The sequence below is a fragment of the Staurois parvus genome, unplaced genomic scaffold, assembly GCF_062004578.1.
Source record: "Staurois parvus isolate SC_StPar_1 unplaced genomic scaffold, SC_StPar_1.0 ptg000154l, whole genome shotgun sequence".
NCBI classification, from domain to species: Eukaryota; Metazoa; Chordata; class Amphibia; order Anura; family Ranidae; genus Staurois; species Staurois parvus.
The window spans coordinates 7,431,268-7,447,386 of NW_028317950.1; the positions used below are offsets into that span (position 1 = coordinate 7,431,268).

Below are 16,119 nucleotides of genomic sequence, written 5' to 3' on the forward strand. Positions count from 1 at the left end.
TGTCAGTGATCATTGTTGGCGATGTAAGAAAGAGCAAGGCTCTCTTTACAACGTATATTGGCAATGTCCCTGCATTAAATGCTAAGTTTACTTTTCTTTTCTACAGTATATTCCAGCTCCCATATATACCAATATACCTTAATGTACCTCTGTTGCAAACAACTAAAAGCTTTCTTTGGTTTTGTGAACAAGGTCTTACCTTAGTCCTTGCTGTATTTTTTTAGATGCTTCATCAATTTCTGGTATGCAAATTTGGGTCAGGTAGGGGCTCTGAGGAAGAGGGGATTCCCTCCTCGAAATGCGTCAGAACATTTGTGAGCATCCTCTTGCATGTGGAACTCGCGCAGTATTCCAGACCATGGACTCATGTCGGATATGATATGCCTGTGTCTATTTGGCATTTGTGAGTATATATCTGCAACTTTTTATAAATAAAGTTTGTATTGATATAATGAGCAAGGCTGGTGTGCGCCTTTCTTTTTCTTGTTTTACAGACCTAAAATTAACTAGTTCCATTAATTGTTAATGGCACCCCAAACACAGAAGCAAACATACACTTTGCCACATGAAAAAACGGGTGATATACGCAACAAAAAGCACACTAAAAACATGCAACTCGCACTACACCAAGTTGTTCCATGAGCTACTTTGCTGCATCCAGGTGACCACTGGTGGCCATCTTGGGTCAGCAGAGACTTTATAAGTCCTTGCCCCCCCCCCCCAGGTTTTGGCATGCTTTCGCGTTGTGGGTAAAGTAGGGAAAGAGCACTTGTCTTTGAAGGAGAGTATTAGCGGCAGGGAAAGGTTCCTGACTAGCAAGGACAGGCTATGGACATGCAATCTTTCTATGGAAGCCTTCCTTTTGGGACTTGACCAGCCAGGCCCCATTCCACCCTCTGAAAGCAGAAGTGCATCTTTACCTGTTGCATCTCTGCATTGAACAGAACTGCGAGTTTTACCCAAAGTGGTGCTATCTTGCTGGGGTTGTTTGTAGTTGAGCATACCCTGCAATTCAAGTTTTGAGCTATCTGCAATTCTGTGTCATAACTGCTGCCGCACCACGGTGCACCCTCCCACATGTGTACATTCTGTAATGTTGTATATGTACTTTAGATGTACTACGCACTAGGTTACCCTAAGCTAAGTCAGTCTACAGTATTGCATTTACATTGTCTGTAAGATGTGGAAGAATGCTTAGTAGCTTTCTTGGTACTGTTTCCAAATTAACTCCTGGACCTTACCTTGTGCTACGAAGTGCTGTACAAGATATTGTATGATGAGAAATTAATAAAAATTGATTTTTATAAAACTAATGTATCTGTTCATTGAAAATTACTTTCAGAGTTTCACTGTAACTAAGATAATTAAAAGGTGAGTTTTCAAGAAGAAAAGCAATGTTTACTTTGAATGGCACATAGAAAGATACAAAGAAACCAAATATTAAATGTTGGAATGAATATCTGAACTGAAAAAAAGAAAAATTTGCAAAGTTTTCTCACTTGATGTCATCCTCATTGGCAAAAATTATGATGCCACGAGCATTGGGAGTCTCTAGTAACCTTCTTATCACCTTATCGAACTCTCCAGGACGTGGCTCTCGAGGGATCTTAATAGACTGGGCAATACACACTCCTCCTACAAAATGAGAGTAACACAATAGACAGCACATACATATTCAAGATGATTGGTCACAACAATGTCTAAACTTATGTCATGTGTACTACAGATTTTAAATCAATAAAAATAAAATACTATTATTTTTTGTTATGGCTGAAATACAAAACCCACCAGCTTCCCGAGAAATTTGTACAAAAGCTTCAACTCCACTCTCTCCATAGTTGCCCTCAGATGCCAGCGTGGACACATAATTCCATCCAAGAGCTTTGACGATATCCACCATGGCCTGCGCCTGGTAGGAATCTGGTGGCACCACACGAGAAAAGAAGTCATACCGGTTGTTGTCACTGAGTTCCGGGGCTGTTGAGGCATAACTTATCTGAGGAATCTAAAAGGCATAAAGGTTGACAATTAGTTTATATAATCAGATATTGAAACACTTTCATGCTACAACAATCAATTGGTGACAGTAAATGCACACAGAAAATATTGGAGGAACGACTACACCTGACAATAATTTATCTAGCTCTCTTTATCCCAGGATATGAAGGCAAGAACCATCAGGGCCCATAGGCTGCACCTTCTACCAGGGGGACACCGGCAGCACTAAGGGGGGACCAGGGGAGAACAGGGGGGCCCTGCACTAGCACGAAGGGAAACCTGGACAGGGACGGCAGCATTTACTAGAATCCATCCCCTATATTTTCCTCCTGCAGCAGCTGAATGCTGACAGGAGGGAGAGGAAGAGAAGCAGGCTTTCAGCTACTGCAGGAGGAAAATATAGGGGATCTGCTCTAGTAAATGCCATTGACAAGAAAGGCTTGCAATCTGCACATCACCTTCTCATGCTCAGCGGATAGATCGCGATCAACGGGTTGCCTATCCTCGCTGTACAGTATTGACTCAAATTCCATAGAACAAGTATTAAAGGCACATGAAAAACAATGGGGTGGATTTACTAAAGGCAAACAGACTATACACTTTGCAAGTGTCATTTTTGTCAGAGCTAAGTAAATGGCAAAGCTCTGCTGATTTCCATCATCCAATTATGTGCAAGCAAAAATGCTGTTTTTTCCTTGCACCTGATTGGGTATTCTTTACAAAGTGACACTTTACCACATTTACTAAGCTATGGGGAAAACAAGGGCAACTGCGCTGCACTTGCAGGGTGCAACTGCACTTGGAAAGTGCACTGTCTATTTGCCTTTACGAAATCCACCCCAGTGTATTTGTTACACGGTCATATCAAGAAGGCCCTGCTGTTCCAAAACGGTAAGTGTCAGTTAGCTAAAACAGTGATGTCATAAGAGGACCATTACAATAATACTGCTGAAGAGGGAATAGGCCAAAAAATGCGGAGGGGCAGGGTCCTATTTCATGCATAGGTAGTGGAAGAACTGGGGAAGATAGTAAAGTAAAGGGGAAAGGAGAAATCAAAGAAGCAGGGAGAAGACATGAAAGGAGTGGAAGAAGAAGCAGTGCGGAGGCTAGGTATAAGGAGGAGAGGAAAAGGAGGGAAAAGGAGAAGGGGTAACCCAGAAGCCATCTACATAGGCATGGGAATTACCATAGGTTCCTGTTACAACTCCAGAAGACTCACCAACTCTCTAAGTTTTCCACATGGTATAATGAGCAGTTAGACAATAACTTTAAACACCTAAACAATTACATATTTTCTGAAAGCAGAGGTGGTAGTTACAATGGTTTATGTCTCAAAATATTTATACACATCTGCAGTCACTCTTGTTCACAGGGCGACAAGTTTGCTTTTACATTTTTTTATTATATTTAAATTAATTTAACACTTTTTTTTACATTTAACTTTATTGCTAAAATATGGGGGGGGGGGGGGGGGTTAGTGGGCAGTGTGGGGACGGCACAGTGCAGTATAAGTAATCGGGTGACTTTGACTTTAAAGCAGACTGGAACAATTTTACTGAAAAACTGGGAGCCAACTGAATAAAATTTTAATCAGTTGAAGTCTAAGTAATTTCTAGACAGCCAAGGAAGGCAAATGGTTGATGGTACAAAAGACTTGAGCTGCTTATACTGAACTTTCTTTGATATAAACTATATTGCCAAAAGTATTAGGAAACCTGCCTTTACATGCACATGAACTTTAATGGCATCCCAGTCTTAGTCCGCAGGGTTCAATATTGAGTTGGCCCCGCCCTTTGCAGCTATAACAGCTTTAACTCTTCTGGGAAGGCTGTCCACAAGGTTTAGGAGGGTGTCTATGGGAATGTTTGATCATTCTTCCAGAAGCACATTTGTTCTGTCAGGCACTGATGTTGGATGAGAAGGCCTGGCTTGCAGTCTGTGTAGGCCAGTCAAGTTTCTCCACCCCAAACTTGCTTATCCATGTCTTTATAGACCTTGCTTTGTGCACTGGTGCGCATTCATGCTGGAACAGGAAGGGGCCATCCCCAAACTGTTCCTACAATGTTGGGAGCATGAAATTGTCCAAAATGTCTTGGTATGCTGACTCCTTAACAGTTGCCTTCACTGGAACATAATCCCCCTCCACCAAACTTTACACTTGGCACAATGCAGTCAGCAAGTGCCGTTCTCCTGGCAACCGCCAAACCCAGAAATGTCCATCGGATTGCCAGACAGAGAAGCGTGATTCGTTACTCCAGAGAACACGTCTTCACTGCTCTAGAATCCAGTGGTGGCGTGCTTTACACCACTGCATCCGACGCTTTGCATTGCACTTGGTGATGTAAGGCTTGGATGCAGCTGCCCGGCCATGGAATCCCATTCCATGAAGCTCTCTATGCACTGTTGTTGTGCTAATCTGAAGGACACACGAAGTTTGGAGGTCTTTAGCTATTGACTCTGCAGACATTTGGCAACTTCTGCACACTGTGCGCTTCAGCATGCGCTGACCCCGCTCTGTCATTTTACGTGGCCTACCACCTCGTGGCATAAGTTGCTGTTGTTCCCAGTTGATTCCACTTTGTTAGAATACCACTAACAGTTGACCGTGGAATATTTAGTAGCAGGGAAATGTCACGGATGGACTTATTGCACAGGTGGCAACCTATCACTGTACCATGCTTGAATTCCCTGAGCTCCTGAGAGCGACCCATTCTTTCACAAATGTTTGTAGAAGCAGTCTGCATGCCTAGGTACTTGATTTTATACACCTGTGGCCATGAAGGTGATTGGAACACCTGAATCCAATGATTTAGAGGGCTGGCCCAATACTTTTGGCAATATAGTGTACGTCTTAACCAATGATTGCATCTTACATCCTTGCCCACACAGAATTCTCTGTCAGTTATACACAGCTATGTCTGTATTGGATTATCAGTTCTACAAGCCAACAGAGAGGATCTCTAAACTACATAAATCCTAGCTGCAAACATTTTGGAACATGTGAACTTTGTATTTGCAATCAAGTACCCTAAGGCTACGTTCACACTAGCCTTGTTTGCAAGCGGCAGACAGGCATTTGGGAAGCGTTTTTACCGCTTCCCAAACGCCTGGGAAAATTCTGCACATTGCAGCACATGGTGCTGTTCACACAGGAGTGTTAGCGTCGCGGCGAAATGGATGCCTCTGGTTGAGTCAGGAGGAGTTGAAGCCTCCTATTCAAGTCTATGGTGCCATTCCGCAAACGTCTGGCTGGCGTTTGCGACGCGGTAACACCATTCAAACTTCATTATAGGCGTTTGTGGGGGCGTTTTTAACGCTTTGCAACCGCTGCTAAACCACGCATGCGGCGTTTGCGGAGCGTTAAGAAACGCTTCAAAAATGCCAGACCAACGCTTGTCAAACGCTATAGGGGCGTTTGACAAGAGTTGGAAAAACAGTCAAGTGTGAACGAGCCCTAACAATGGGACATAGCATTAGCCAAACAAAAAGCATGGAACATACACCAATCAGCCATAAAATTATGGCCACCCACCTAATACTGAGTAGGTGCCCTTTTGCCATCAAAACAGCTCTGTCCCATCAAAGCATGGACTCCACTAGACTTCTGAAGGTATGCTTTTGTATCTGGCACCAAACAGTCTGTAAGAGGTCCTTTAAAGTGATTGTAATGGCTACATTTTTTTTTTGTTAAAATAAAAAAGATGTTATACTTACCTGCTTTGTGCAGTTGGTATTGCACAGAGCAGACCCTTACCTCCTCTACTGGAGTCCCCCCACTGGTGCTGTCCACTGCTTCTTCCTCTGGGTGCCAATTCAGCAAGCGTAGTCCTAAGGGTGCCCCAGTGCGGGCATGCTCTCAATCCTGGCTGTGTGAGTCCATAGACACACACAGTGCTGGTAAGTCTCACCCCCCTCTCACTCCTCACAAGAGTTTGGCTTATGGTTCCTGCTGCTGATTGTGTCTCCTGTGAGACCTGGAAGAGGAGAGAGTGGGGCTTCATCCAGGGACAGTGCTGGATCACATGATGTTTAGGGATGGGGGAAGGGGGAGGGGGGGAACAAGTAGTGGGGAGTTATTTACCTTAATGCAGAGAATGCATAAAGGTAAAAATCTTTTTGACTTTAAAACAACTTTAAGCCTCTGCTAGCTTGCCTTAGTCCATCCTGGTGCCATCTCTTCCCCAGGTAAGCGATGCACATGTACTCGACCATCCACATGATGTAAAAGAAAACATTCACTTGCTCATATTTCACTTTAAACACATCAACTTTATGGCAATATGTTCACTTGCTGCCTAATATATCCCATCCACTTTCAGATGCCATTGTAACAAGATAATTCATGTTATTCCTGTTAACCTGTAAGTGGTCATAATCTTATGGCTGATTGCTGTTCATGGAGGGTACTGTGGTGGAACAGGTTTGCAGGGGGGTACAATGGCCAAATAGATGTTCAGGGGATACAAAGATGGAACAGGTGTGCAGAAGGGTACGATGGAGGAAAATGTGTGCAAGGGGTTCAGTGTTGGAATAGATGTACATGGGGTGTCAGGGATGCGGGTGTGACCAGAGATGTGTGTACTGACACAGGGAAACACAGGCTCCAGATATGGTATAAACAAGACAATTTATTAAGACTAACAATACAAACATAAACGCAGTGTACCAAACCCCAAGCTAACACAAATACATACAACAAGGTGAAACAAACCCAAACCTAAACTGATACAGATACACAGGTACATACACATATAGAGCACAACGTAGTCAGGCAGGCCGGGTGGATAACTATCGGGCAGGTAGGTACAGGAGGAGCAGGCGGAGAGAATGGTCAGGGTCACAAGCCAGGGATCAAAACAGGAGAAGTCAGCAGAGGTCAGGATCAGGCAGGGTCCGCAACAAGTCAGGCAGGAACAGGAACGCAGGTTACAAGATACAGGGGCCCATGGAAAAACACACACCAAGACCCAGACTGCAGGTCTGGCCATCCCTTAAATACACCTGCAATCAGCCCCAGGTGATGGCTAATTGCCGAAGTGAACCTTTGGTTGTTGAGAGCACCTGCTGCAGCCCACAAGGCAGGCGAGTCCCACCACTATTGGCAAGTCCATTCCTGACAGTACCCACCCCCCTCAAGGAGTGGCCTCAGGACGCTCCAAACAGTCCTAGCTGGGCAAAATGTTCCACCACCCGGGTCCGGTGACTGGCGGGATATCAAAGACTGGCACATCGGGCTGGGCACTGGACGGAGGCACTTCGGGCTGGGCACCGGACGGAGGCACTTCGGGCTGGGCACCGGACAGAGGCACTTCGGGCTGGGCACCGGACAGAGGCACTTTGGGCTGGGCGCCGGACGGAGGCACATCAGGCTGGATGCCGGATCACCAGGCAGAGCAGCGGGCACCGGGCCACCAGGCAGGGCAGCAGGCACCGGGCCACCAGGCAGGGCAGCGGGCCCCCAGGCAGGGCGGCGGGCACCGGGCCACCAGGCGGAGCAGCGGGCACCGGGCAACCAGGCAGGGCGGCAGGCACTGGGCCCCCAGGCGGAGCGGCAGGCACCGGGCCCCCAGGCGGAGCGGCGGGCACCGGGCCCCCAGGCGGAGCGGCGGGCACCGGGCCCCCAGGCGGAGCGGCGGACACCGGGCCACCAGGCAGAGCAGCAGGCACCGGGCCACCAGGCGGAGCAGCAGGCACCAGGCCCCCAGGCAGGGCGGCGGGCACCGGGCCACCAGGCGGAGCAGCGGGCCCCCAGGCAGGGCGGCGGGCACCGGGCCACCAGGCAGAGCAGCAGGCACCGGGCCCCCAGGCGGAGCGGCGGGCACCGGGCAACCAGGCAGGGCGGCAGGCACCGGGCCATCTGGCTCGACAGCGGGCATCGGGTCACCAGGTACAACAGCGGGCACCGGGTCAGACATTGGATCGTCTTGCTCGACCGCGGGCACCAGGTCATCTGGCTCAACAGCGGGCATCGGGTCACCAGGCACGACAGCGGGCATCGGGTCACCAGGCATCAGGTCATCTGGCTCGACAGTGGGCACAGAGTCATCTGGCAAGGCAGTGGGCACCGAGTCACCAGGCGTGACAGCTGGCTCTGAGTCAACTGGCACGACAGCGGGCATCGGGTCACCAGGTATGACAGCGGGCACTGGGTCATCAGGCATTGGATCGTCTGGCTCGACAGCAGGCATCGAGTCATCAGGCACGACAGCGGGCATAGGGTCACCAGGCATGACAGTGGGCACTGGGTCATCAGGCATTGGATCGTCTGGCAAGACTGCGGGCAGCGAGTCATCTGGCAAGACCGCGGGCACCGAGTCATCTGGCAAGACCGTGGGGTCCGAGTCATCTGGCAAGACCGTGGGCTCCGAGTCATCTGGCAAGACCGCGGGCTCCGAGTCATCTGGCAAGACCGCGGGCCCCGAGTCACCAGGCACAACAGCGGGCTCTGAGTCAACCGGCCCGACAGTGGGCTCTGAGTCAACCGGCGAAACAGCGGGCACCGAGTCGTCTGGCAAGACTGCGGGCACCAGGTCAACTGGCAAGACTGCGGGCACCGAGTCGTCTGGCAAGACTGCGGGCACCGAGTCGTCTGGCAAGACTGCGGGCACCAAGTCAACTGGCGGAACAGCGGGCATCAAGTCGTGTGGCAAGACTGCGGGCACAGAGTCAACTGGCGGAACAGCGGGCACCGAGTCGTCTGGCAAGACTGCGGGCACCGAGTCGTCTGGCAAGACTGCGGGCACTGAGTCGTCTGGCAAGACTGCGGGCACCGAGTCGTCTGGCAAGACTGCGGGCACCGAGTCGTCTGGCAAGATTGCGGGCACCGAGTCGTCTGGCATAATCGGATCATCAGGCTGGATCAGTTCATCAGGCTGGGTAGAGACATCAGGCTGGGTAGAGACATCAGGCTGGGTAGAGACATCAGGCTGGGTAAAGACATCAGGCTGGGTAGAGACATCAGGCTGAATTGTGGGCGCCGAGGCACCAGGTTGCACCACGGAAGGCGGGTTCTCAGATGGGAGGCTGACCGGTTTGGATACTGGCAGGATTGTATTGGTTGGAAAGAACTTTCGCCTTTTCCTGGTTTTAGTTACCGGAGCACTGTAAGTAAGCGCAGGTTTGTAAACGGATGGAGCAGCTAAAGACAGAGAAGAGCTGGAGGATGGAACAGAGGAGGGAGCAGTTGCTACAGAGGACTTCTTTACAGGGTTGAAAAAAGGATAGGTGCAGCGAGTGGGAGCAGGGGACTGGTATGTGGTAGTTAGCAGAATATACTGGGCCGTCACTGGGGGTGCTGTCGGGGATGCAGGAAGAGTGCCTTGAGCAGAGGAATGATGTTGCAAGCCGACTGAAGCTGGGTGTAACAAATCTGTCCATGTCTGCAGTACTGGTTTAACAAAACTCAGCTTGCACATAGCCTGTCTGATCAAAGACTGCACTGCATTTATGCAATCCATAAGCACATGTGATGGACATGCTGCATAGTGCTCACTGAAACAATCTGGATCATCCTCCAACAACCATACCAGTGATTCCACTTGATCCACACTAAATGGGGGAAAAAAGTCATTCCTGCTTTCAGGGGTACAGGACCGAGCCAACTCAGCACAAACCTGGATCAATGGCTGCACCTCAGAAAACTCTGTGCCCTGATCTACTAGACAATGAGCGATCCTTATACACTCTAGCAGTTGATCCCGGGTATACTCCTTCAGAGTCTGATAAGCATAATCCCTGTCATCAAACACTAGCAGAGATAAATACACCACCTCATCAAGATCCATCCTTCCCAGCAACAATAAGCCAAGATGGCCTCCCTGTGCAGCCACTTCTGGTCAGGTTTTTGGCCTTGGTGTAATGTCAGGGATGCAGGTGTGACCAGAAGTGTGTGGACTGACACAAGGAAACGCAAGCTTCAGATATGGTATAAATAAGACAATTTATTAAAGACTAACAATACAAACATAAACGCAGTGCACCAAACCCCAAGTTAACACAAATACATACAACAAGGTGAAACAAACCCAAACCTAAACTGATACAGATACACAGGTACATACACATATAGAGCACAACGTAATCAGGCAGGCCAGGTCGATAATTATTGGGCAGGTAGGTACAGGAGGAACAGGTGGAGAGAATGGTCAGGGTCACAAGCCAGGGATCAAAACAGGAGAAGTCAGCAGAGGTCAGGATCAGACAGGGTCCGCAACAAGTCAGGCAGGAACAGGAATGCAGGTTACAAGATACAGGGGCCCATGGAAAAACACACACCAAGGCCTAGACTGCAGGTCTGGCCATCCCTTAAATACACCTGCAATCGGCCCCAGGTGATGGCTAATTGCCGAAGTGAACCTCTGGTTGTTGAGAGCACCCGCTGGCCAGCCCTGGTACTGCAGCCCACAAGGCAGGTGAGTCCCACCACTATTGGCAAGTCCATTCCTGACATGGGGGATACAGTTGTGGAATATGCGTGCAGGTTGGGTTACAGTTGCAGGGACATGTGGGCAGGGAGGGTACAGTGGTGGAGCAGGTGTGCTGGGAGGTACAGGGATGTAACAGAAGTATGGGGGATAGAGTGGTGGCAGAGGTATATAGTGGTGCAGTGATAGGGCTGCAGCAGTGGTACAAGTGTTTTGGCAGAGCGATGGTGAACAAGGGATGCAGAAGTGAGGGGTGGAGAGGAGATGTCTGGCTTCCAGGGGCACCACCCCACCCTAGGCTGTCGAGTTCACAACTTAACCAATGGCCCACCCATTACCTGATATTAACGAAAAGGAATCGCAGGCAGAATCTAAGGACATCAGTTTGTGGAAAAAGACTTCTTGCACACCCATACATTTTCCCACTCTCTTCCTCCCTGCAGCAGTTGTGTTTCTGAAGCTGTAGCATTGGGGTCTAGTTGCCTCAGGGCTGATCTAAGCCCTGAAGGTGCAGAAATCAGAGCTGATCTCACATCTAAAGGTGCAGGAGTTGAAGTTGATTTGAGTTGTGAAGATGCGTGATTTATGACTGACATTAAGTATGAGGATTTAGGAATTGGGGCTGATCTGAGGTGTTAAGGTGCAGGAAATGGAGATGATTGAAGGTCTAAAGGTGGATGAATTGATGTTGATCTGAGGGGAGAAAGTGCAGGAATTGGGATTGACCTAAAGTGTGAAGGCACAGGAATTGAGGCTGATCTGATGTGTGAAGGTGCATGAATTGGAACCAATCTGAGGTCTGAAAGTGCACGAATTGGGACTGACCTAAAGTATGAAAGTTCAGGAATTGAAAATCTGAAGCTGCATGAATTGGGTTGGAACTGATCTGAGGTCTAAGGCTGCAGGGATTGAAGCGGATCTGAGGTCTAGAGGTTTAGCAATTGGAGCTTATCTGAGATTTAAAGGTGCAGGAATTTTTGCTGGTCTGAGTTTTGAAGGGGCAGGAATTGGGACTGACCTAAAGTAAGAAGGTGCAGGAATTGGGGCCGTTCTGAGGTGTGAAGGTGTAGGAATTGGGGCTCTCCTGGCCTGAAGTCTGAAGGTGCCAGAATAAGGTCTGATCTGATAGGCGAAGGTTCAGGAACTGGGTCTAATCTGAGGTCTGAAGGTGCAGAATTGGAGCTGATCTGAAGTCTAAAGGTGCAGAAATTGGAGATGATTTGAGGTGTGAAGGTTAAGAAGTTGGGGCTGATCTGAGGTCTAAAGGTGTAGGAACTGGAGCTGATCTTTGGTCCAAAGGTGCTGGAATTGGAGCTGATATGAGGTCAAGAGGTGAAGAAATTGGAGCATATCGAAGATCTAAAGTGCAGGAATTGGGTCTGATCTGACGTGTGAAGGTTCAGGAATTGAGACTGATTTGAGGTCTGAAGCTACAGAAATTGGAGCTGATCTGAGATAGTCTGTGTTCTGATTGACAAATGTCCCATCCTTGTCTGCCATTTTAGCCTAAGCTCTGTCACATGCCCTGCTCTCTGAACTCATGAGGTTGGATACTTTCTCCTAGGAAACAGTGTTGGAGATGACATCTGCATGTTGCTATGTGAGAAACCATTGTGTTAACAGGGCATTTTTTGCTTTCATCTGGTACATCCACTTGAGCAGTGAATGATCCATAACCAAGCAGAATTTCTTGCTCAAGAGGTAGTTACATAAGGACTTAGAAACGCACTTAATGATCAGGTACTCATGCTCCCTGATGGTGTAATTATTTTCTGCAGGGTTTAGTTTTCAGGTTAGGTAAACCACAGGGTGTTCTTCCCCATCCACCACTTGAGAAAGGACTGTGATGAAGCCAGCTGTCTGAACCACAAGTTCTCCTTTGAAGTCAGAAGCATCATACCAGTTCCTTATACTGTATAGTGCAACTTTCAGCTACTAAAATGCCCACTATTGTGAATGCTCTCCCTGTGTTAGGTCTGTCAAGGGGGCCACAATGGTGGTAAAATTAAAGATGAACCTCCTATAGATGTTGACCATATTCAGGAAGCTTTACACATTTTGGTCACTGGCTGTGGCTACTCCTTGATAGCTCGCAACTTGCAAATTTTTGGTTTAATAAGACCCTGCCAATGACATACCCCAAATACTGGTTATAGCACAGTTATTTAGATTGTCTGTCCAAATCCAATTGGCTTGAAAGGTTGCAGAGGTCCTTTGCAAACCAAACAGCATATGGACATACTGCTACACACCCTATAGAGTGGCATAAGTGTTTTTTCTTTGATGCTGTTTGTGAAGAGGAACTGCCAGTGACCCTTGGTAAAATACAAAGTGGATGTGAAGTAGCCTAGTCCTAGAATCTCTAATGATTCATCTACACAGGCCATGGAATTGGCATTAAAATTTGACAACTTATTCCGTTTCCTAATTGCAGAAGTGGATCAAGCTGTCAGATTTGGAAAAAATCACAAAAAGGCTAGGCCACTCACTCTTGCACTCCTCTAATATCGCCAGATCCAGCACTTTCTGTGTGTCCTCTCCTATTGCTTGTCTCCGAACTTCCAGTATTCAATAAGGCTTTAACCAAACACTTTGGCTTTGACCAAGCCTGGAGATCCGTGACTATGTTGTGTTTAATCACAGAGATGCATCCAGGAAGATTTGACAATACCTTCTTGGTTTTGTTGCAAGAATTCTTTTGCTTCTTCTTTTAAGATAAAGTGTCATCCATTTTAACTTCTGACACCAAACAACTGGATGACACAAGCTCTCTTTCCTTCAAAGGTGTGATTTTATTTACATGGTAAATGTGTTATGGCATCTGCTTACTTGGCTAGAGCACTTTTTGGTTTACTTCACTAATTGTTAAAGGATCTCAAACAGGCCTTGCCACTGAGACAGAAATTTACTTTCCATTGTTGGCTCCAACACCAAGATGCTGTCTCTGTTCTCCAAAATAAATGGTTCTTGCCAACCAATTGAAAATCCTGGTTTGAGCCACCTGTGCTCTTTGCATATACTAATGAACAACAGGCATGACTACTGAGATTTGGTTCTGAAACTGAGAGACATGTTAAATCACACTCCTGTGGGGGCATTGCTTTTTGATCCAGGGTCTTTTACAATATCCAGTAGGTTGTACCGTAGTATGATGAAAATGACGACTGGACACCTCAAAACTATGTGAGAAGACAGAGTGACAGGGCAGATTTGTTTCAAAATTCACGTCAGCAGTGACTTTTTTGCAGCCAAAACATATAACCCCAGGAATGCATCTCCAAGCCCAATAGTACACAGCTTTCCAAGCAGGGTCATAAACCTCACTTAGCTCAGACCTGTTAACAGCTAAACATTTAAAGTATAACTAAATTTAAAACTTTTTTTTTAAAATTTTGGATAGAATAAGGGAGGGTTGTAACCCCCGTCAGGCATTTTTTTTGCCAATTGTGTCTCATTGGGGAGATTTCCCTTCACTTTCTGTCCCATAATCAAAACAGGAAGTGAAAAGAAATCGTTCCAAAGTGAGGGAATCCCTTGCTGAAAAAATGAACACCGCTCGAAGCTGGTCTTCACCTATCCCACCTCCACTGCAAACTAGCAGGTGCTGACCCCGTTCATTGCAGACATCACGATGTGAGGAAAAGAGTCCAGGTGACTGCACATCTGTAAAATCACCTTTATTATGTCATAATCCACATAGACACTCCACAATATGATACACGAGGGAAGATAACACAACAGCTAATGCGTTTCACATGTGTACATTTCCCTTTTGTGTTTCTATGTGCTTTTTATGCTGGTTACGTTTTATAGGTGTGATCTCTATCAGGATTTTGGTGAGTGAGACACAGCTAATTTAATTGATTCATGGTGGCTGTGTCTCATGCCTAATTTGGGGCACAGACATCAACAAAAACATGGCATATGTTCTAATCCCTCCGTCCAAAAAAAAAGAAAACGTTTTGTGTTTAGTTTTATTTAAAATATTTAGCTATTGTAGCACAGACCCCAGACCAGGCTGGCAGTATGAAGCCGGGTTCCATTCCCTGATAGGCACATGGCACCAAGGCACACAGTAGTTCACAGTCACTCAAGTCAGAAAACAGGTTGTGAATGTCTTTTTTTCAGTTTATTAGCTGGTTTTACGTGGATAGAAGTAAGGGTGAACTTTGGGATACTGCAAAAGGAACTAGCACAAATGCAACAGAAGACACTAAAGCTGATCTGCTCCTTCAGGGTGTAACCACCCTCTTGAATGTGAAGGATAAATGAACTTCAGTGTAGGTACCCCTCAACAGAAGTATAGTCCTGAGTCAAATTGTAATGAGCTTTCTCAAAGGTGGCAAAGAAAGTCTGTAGGATCCACAAGACTAGTACTCGCAGTGCCCCAGGTGCTGTATAACCTCCTGTAGTATCAGCAAGTTTCAGTATTTGGTGCCTGCAGTCTAAATCCCCCATAGACCTTCCCACACTGCTTTGGGATACTCTGGGCAGAGGCCCCCAAGCAATAACTAAAGCTAGGACCCCAAAGGGATTTCTTCAGTGCTGTAGCTGGCAACCTAGGGGTGCCTCAGGCCAGGGTGCCTCCCACAGGAACAAGAAGGTGCTGTTCCAAGTCCTAGCCTACTTATACCCTACCGGTTAATCATTTTCCTGACCAGGGATTGGCTGAGAATGCATGGATATGCAGGTTAGGGTCAGACTCTCCCATAATTCAGTGGAATACAGGGGAAAGTAGTTGAGCCTGTAGCAGCAGAACCCAGAACAACCAAAAGCAAAATGACCACTACTCCCCTTACTATAGGGAAGCCAAAAACTAAATTTACCTAGACACTAGCAGCCTAACTAGAAGGGTAACTACACACAAAGATGAGGGAATAGTTTTACAATTGACTGCCTAATCGCTTGTTAAGTGTTGCTGTCTTAACCATAAATCTCTAGCAATAAGAACAAAATCATCCCGGCAAACAAGGCTTATGTCAAAAAATATATATTGGATTACTGAAAAATTTGATTATCGAAAGATAACATTACAGTTTCACATAACGTTTTAAAGGATAGGTTCATCTTTGGAACCTGTTACATGTTCCACCCGTTTTTGAGGTGGAACATATACCATGCTCCCATAGCCACAGCCATGCGCAACCCCCCCCCCCTCTCCCCATACTATCTGTCAGATTTGAAAACACATGGCAGCGTCACTAACTCACAGTGTTCTGTGAATGAGTGCCTACAAGTCCCGACAGCCTTAGCGGCTGTGGGCTAGTAGTTTTCAATGAACTACCATGGCGCTGTCAGTATATCTGCTTGCTCGTACATCCCGTACGGCAAGCAGAGATTCTGACAGGCCTGCAGGAGACCTGCATGGCATCAGCCATCTACTGATCGCTGATGCAATGCTTTACAGGCTCCTTTTGACAAAAATTATAAATGCACATTTTTTTACCTGCAAAAAAATGTACATTTATTGTTTTTGTCCAAAAGGTGAACTTATCCTTTAACGCACATTGCTCAATACTCATAGTGTACATCACATAACAATAACTTAAAAACAAATGTCACTAAGTAGATGTCAATTAAATTATATATTGTGCAATGGCGTGTACAAATGGATGCTTATCCCTAACAATTGTCTTATAAGCCGATATTGCAGGATAAATATGCCCTGGGGCCCATATAGCAGCCACTCAACTAATTG

General features: G+C 46.9%; 1 protein-coding gene across 1 annotated transcript in view; it reads right to left on the reverse strand.

Moving 5' to 3' along the window:
- The window catches only part of LOC149463463 (metabotropic glutamate receptor 6-like), a 90,980-nt gene that overhangs the window by 20,141 nt on the left and 54,720 nt on the right, over positions 1–16,119 (reverse strand). Inside the window, exons 2-3 of the mRNA XM_089674998.1 lie at positions 1,789–2,005; positions 1,500–1,635 (exon numbers count right to left, since the gene is read on the reverse strand). Of these exons, the coding sequence (XP_089531124.1) occupies positions 1,500–1,635; positions 1,789–2,005 (353 nt within the window). The remainder of the gene's footprint in view (positions 1–1,499; positions 1,636–1,788; positions 2,006–16,119) is intronic.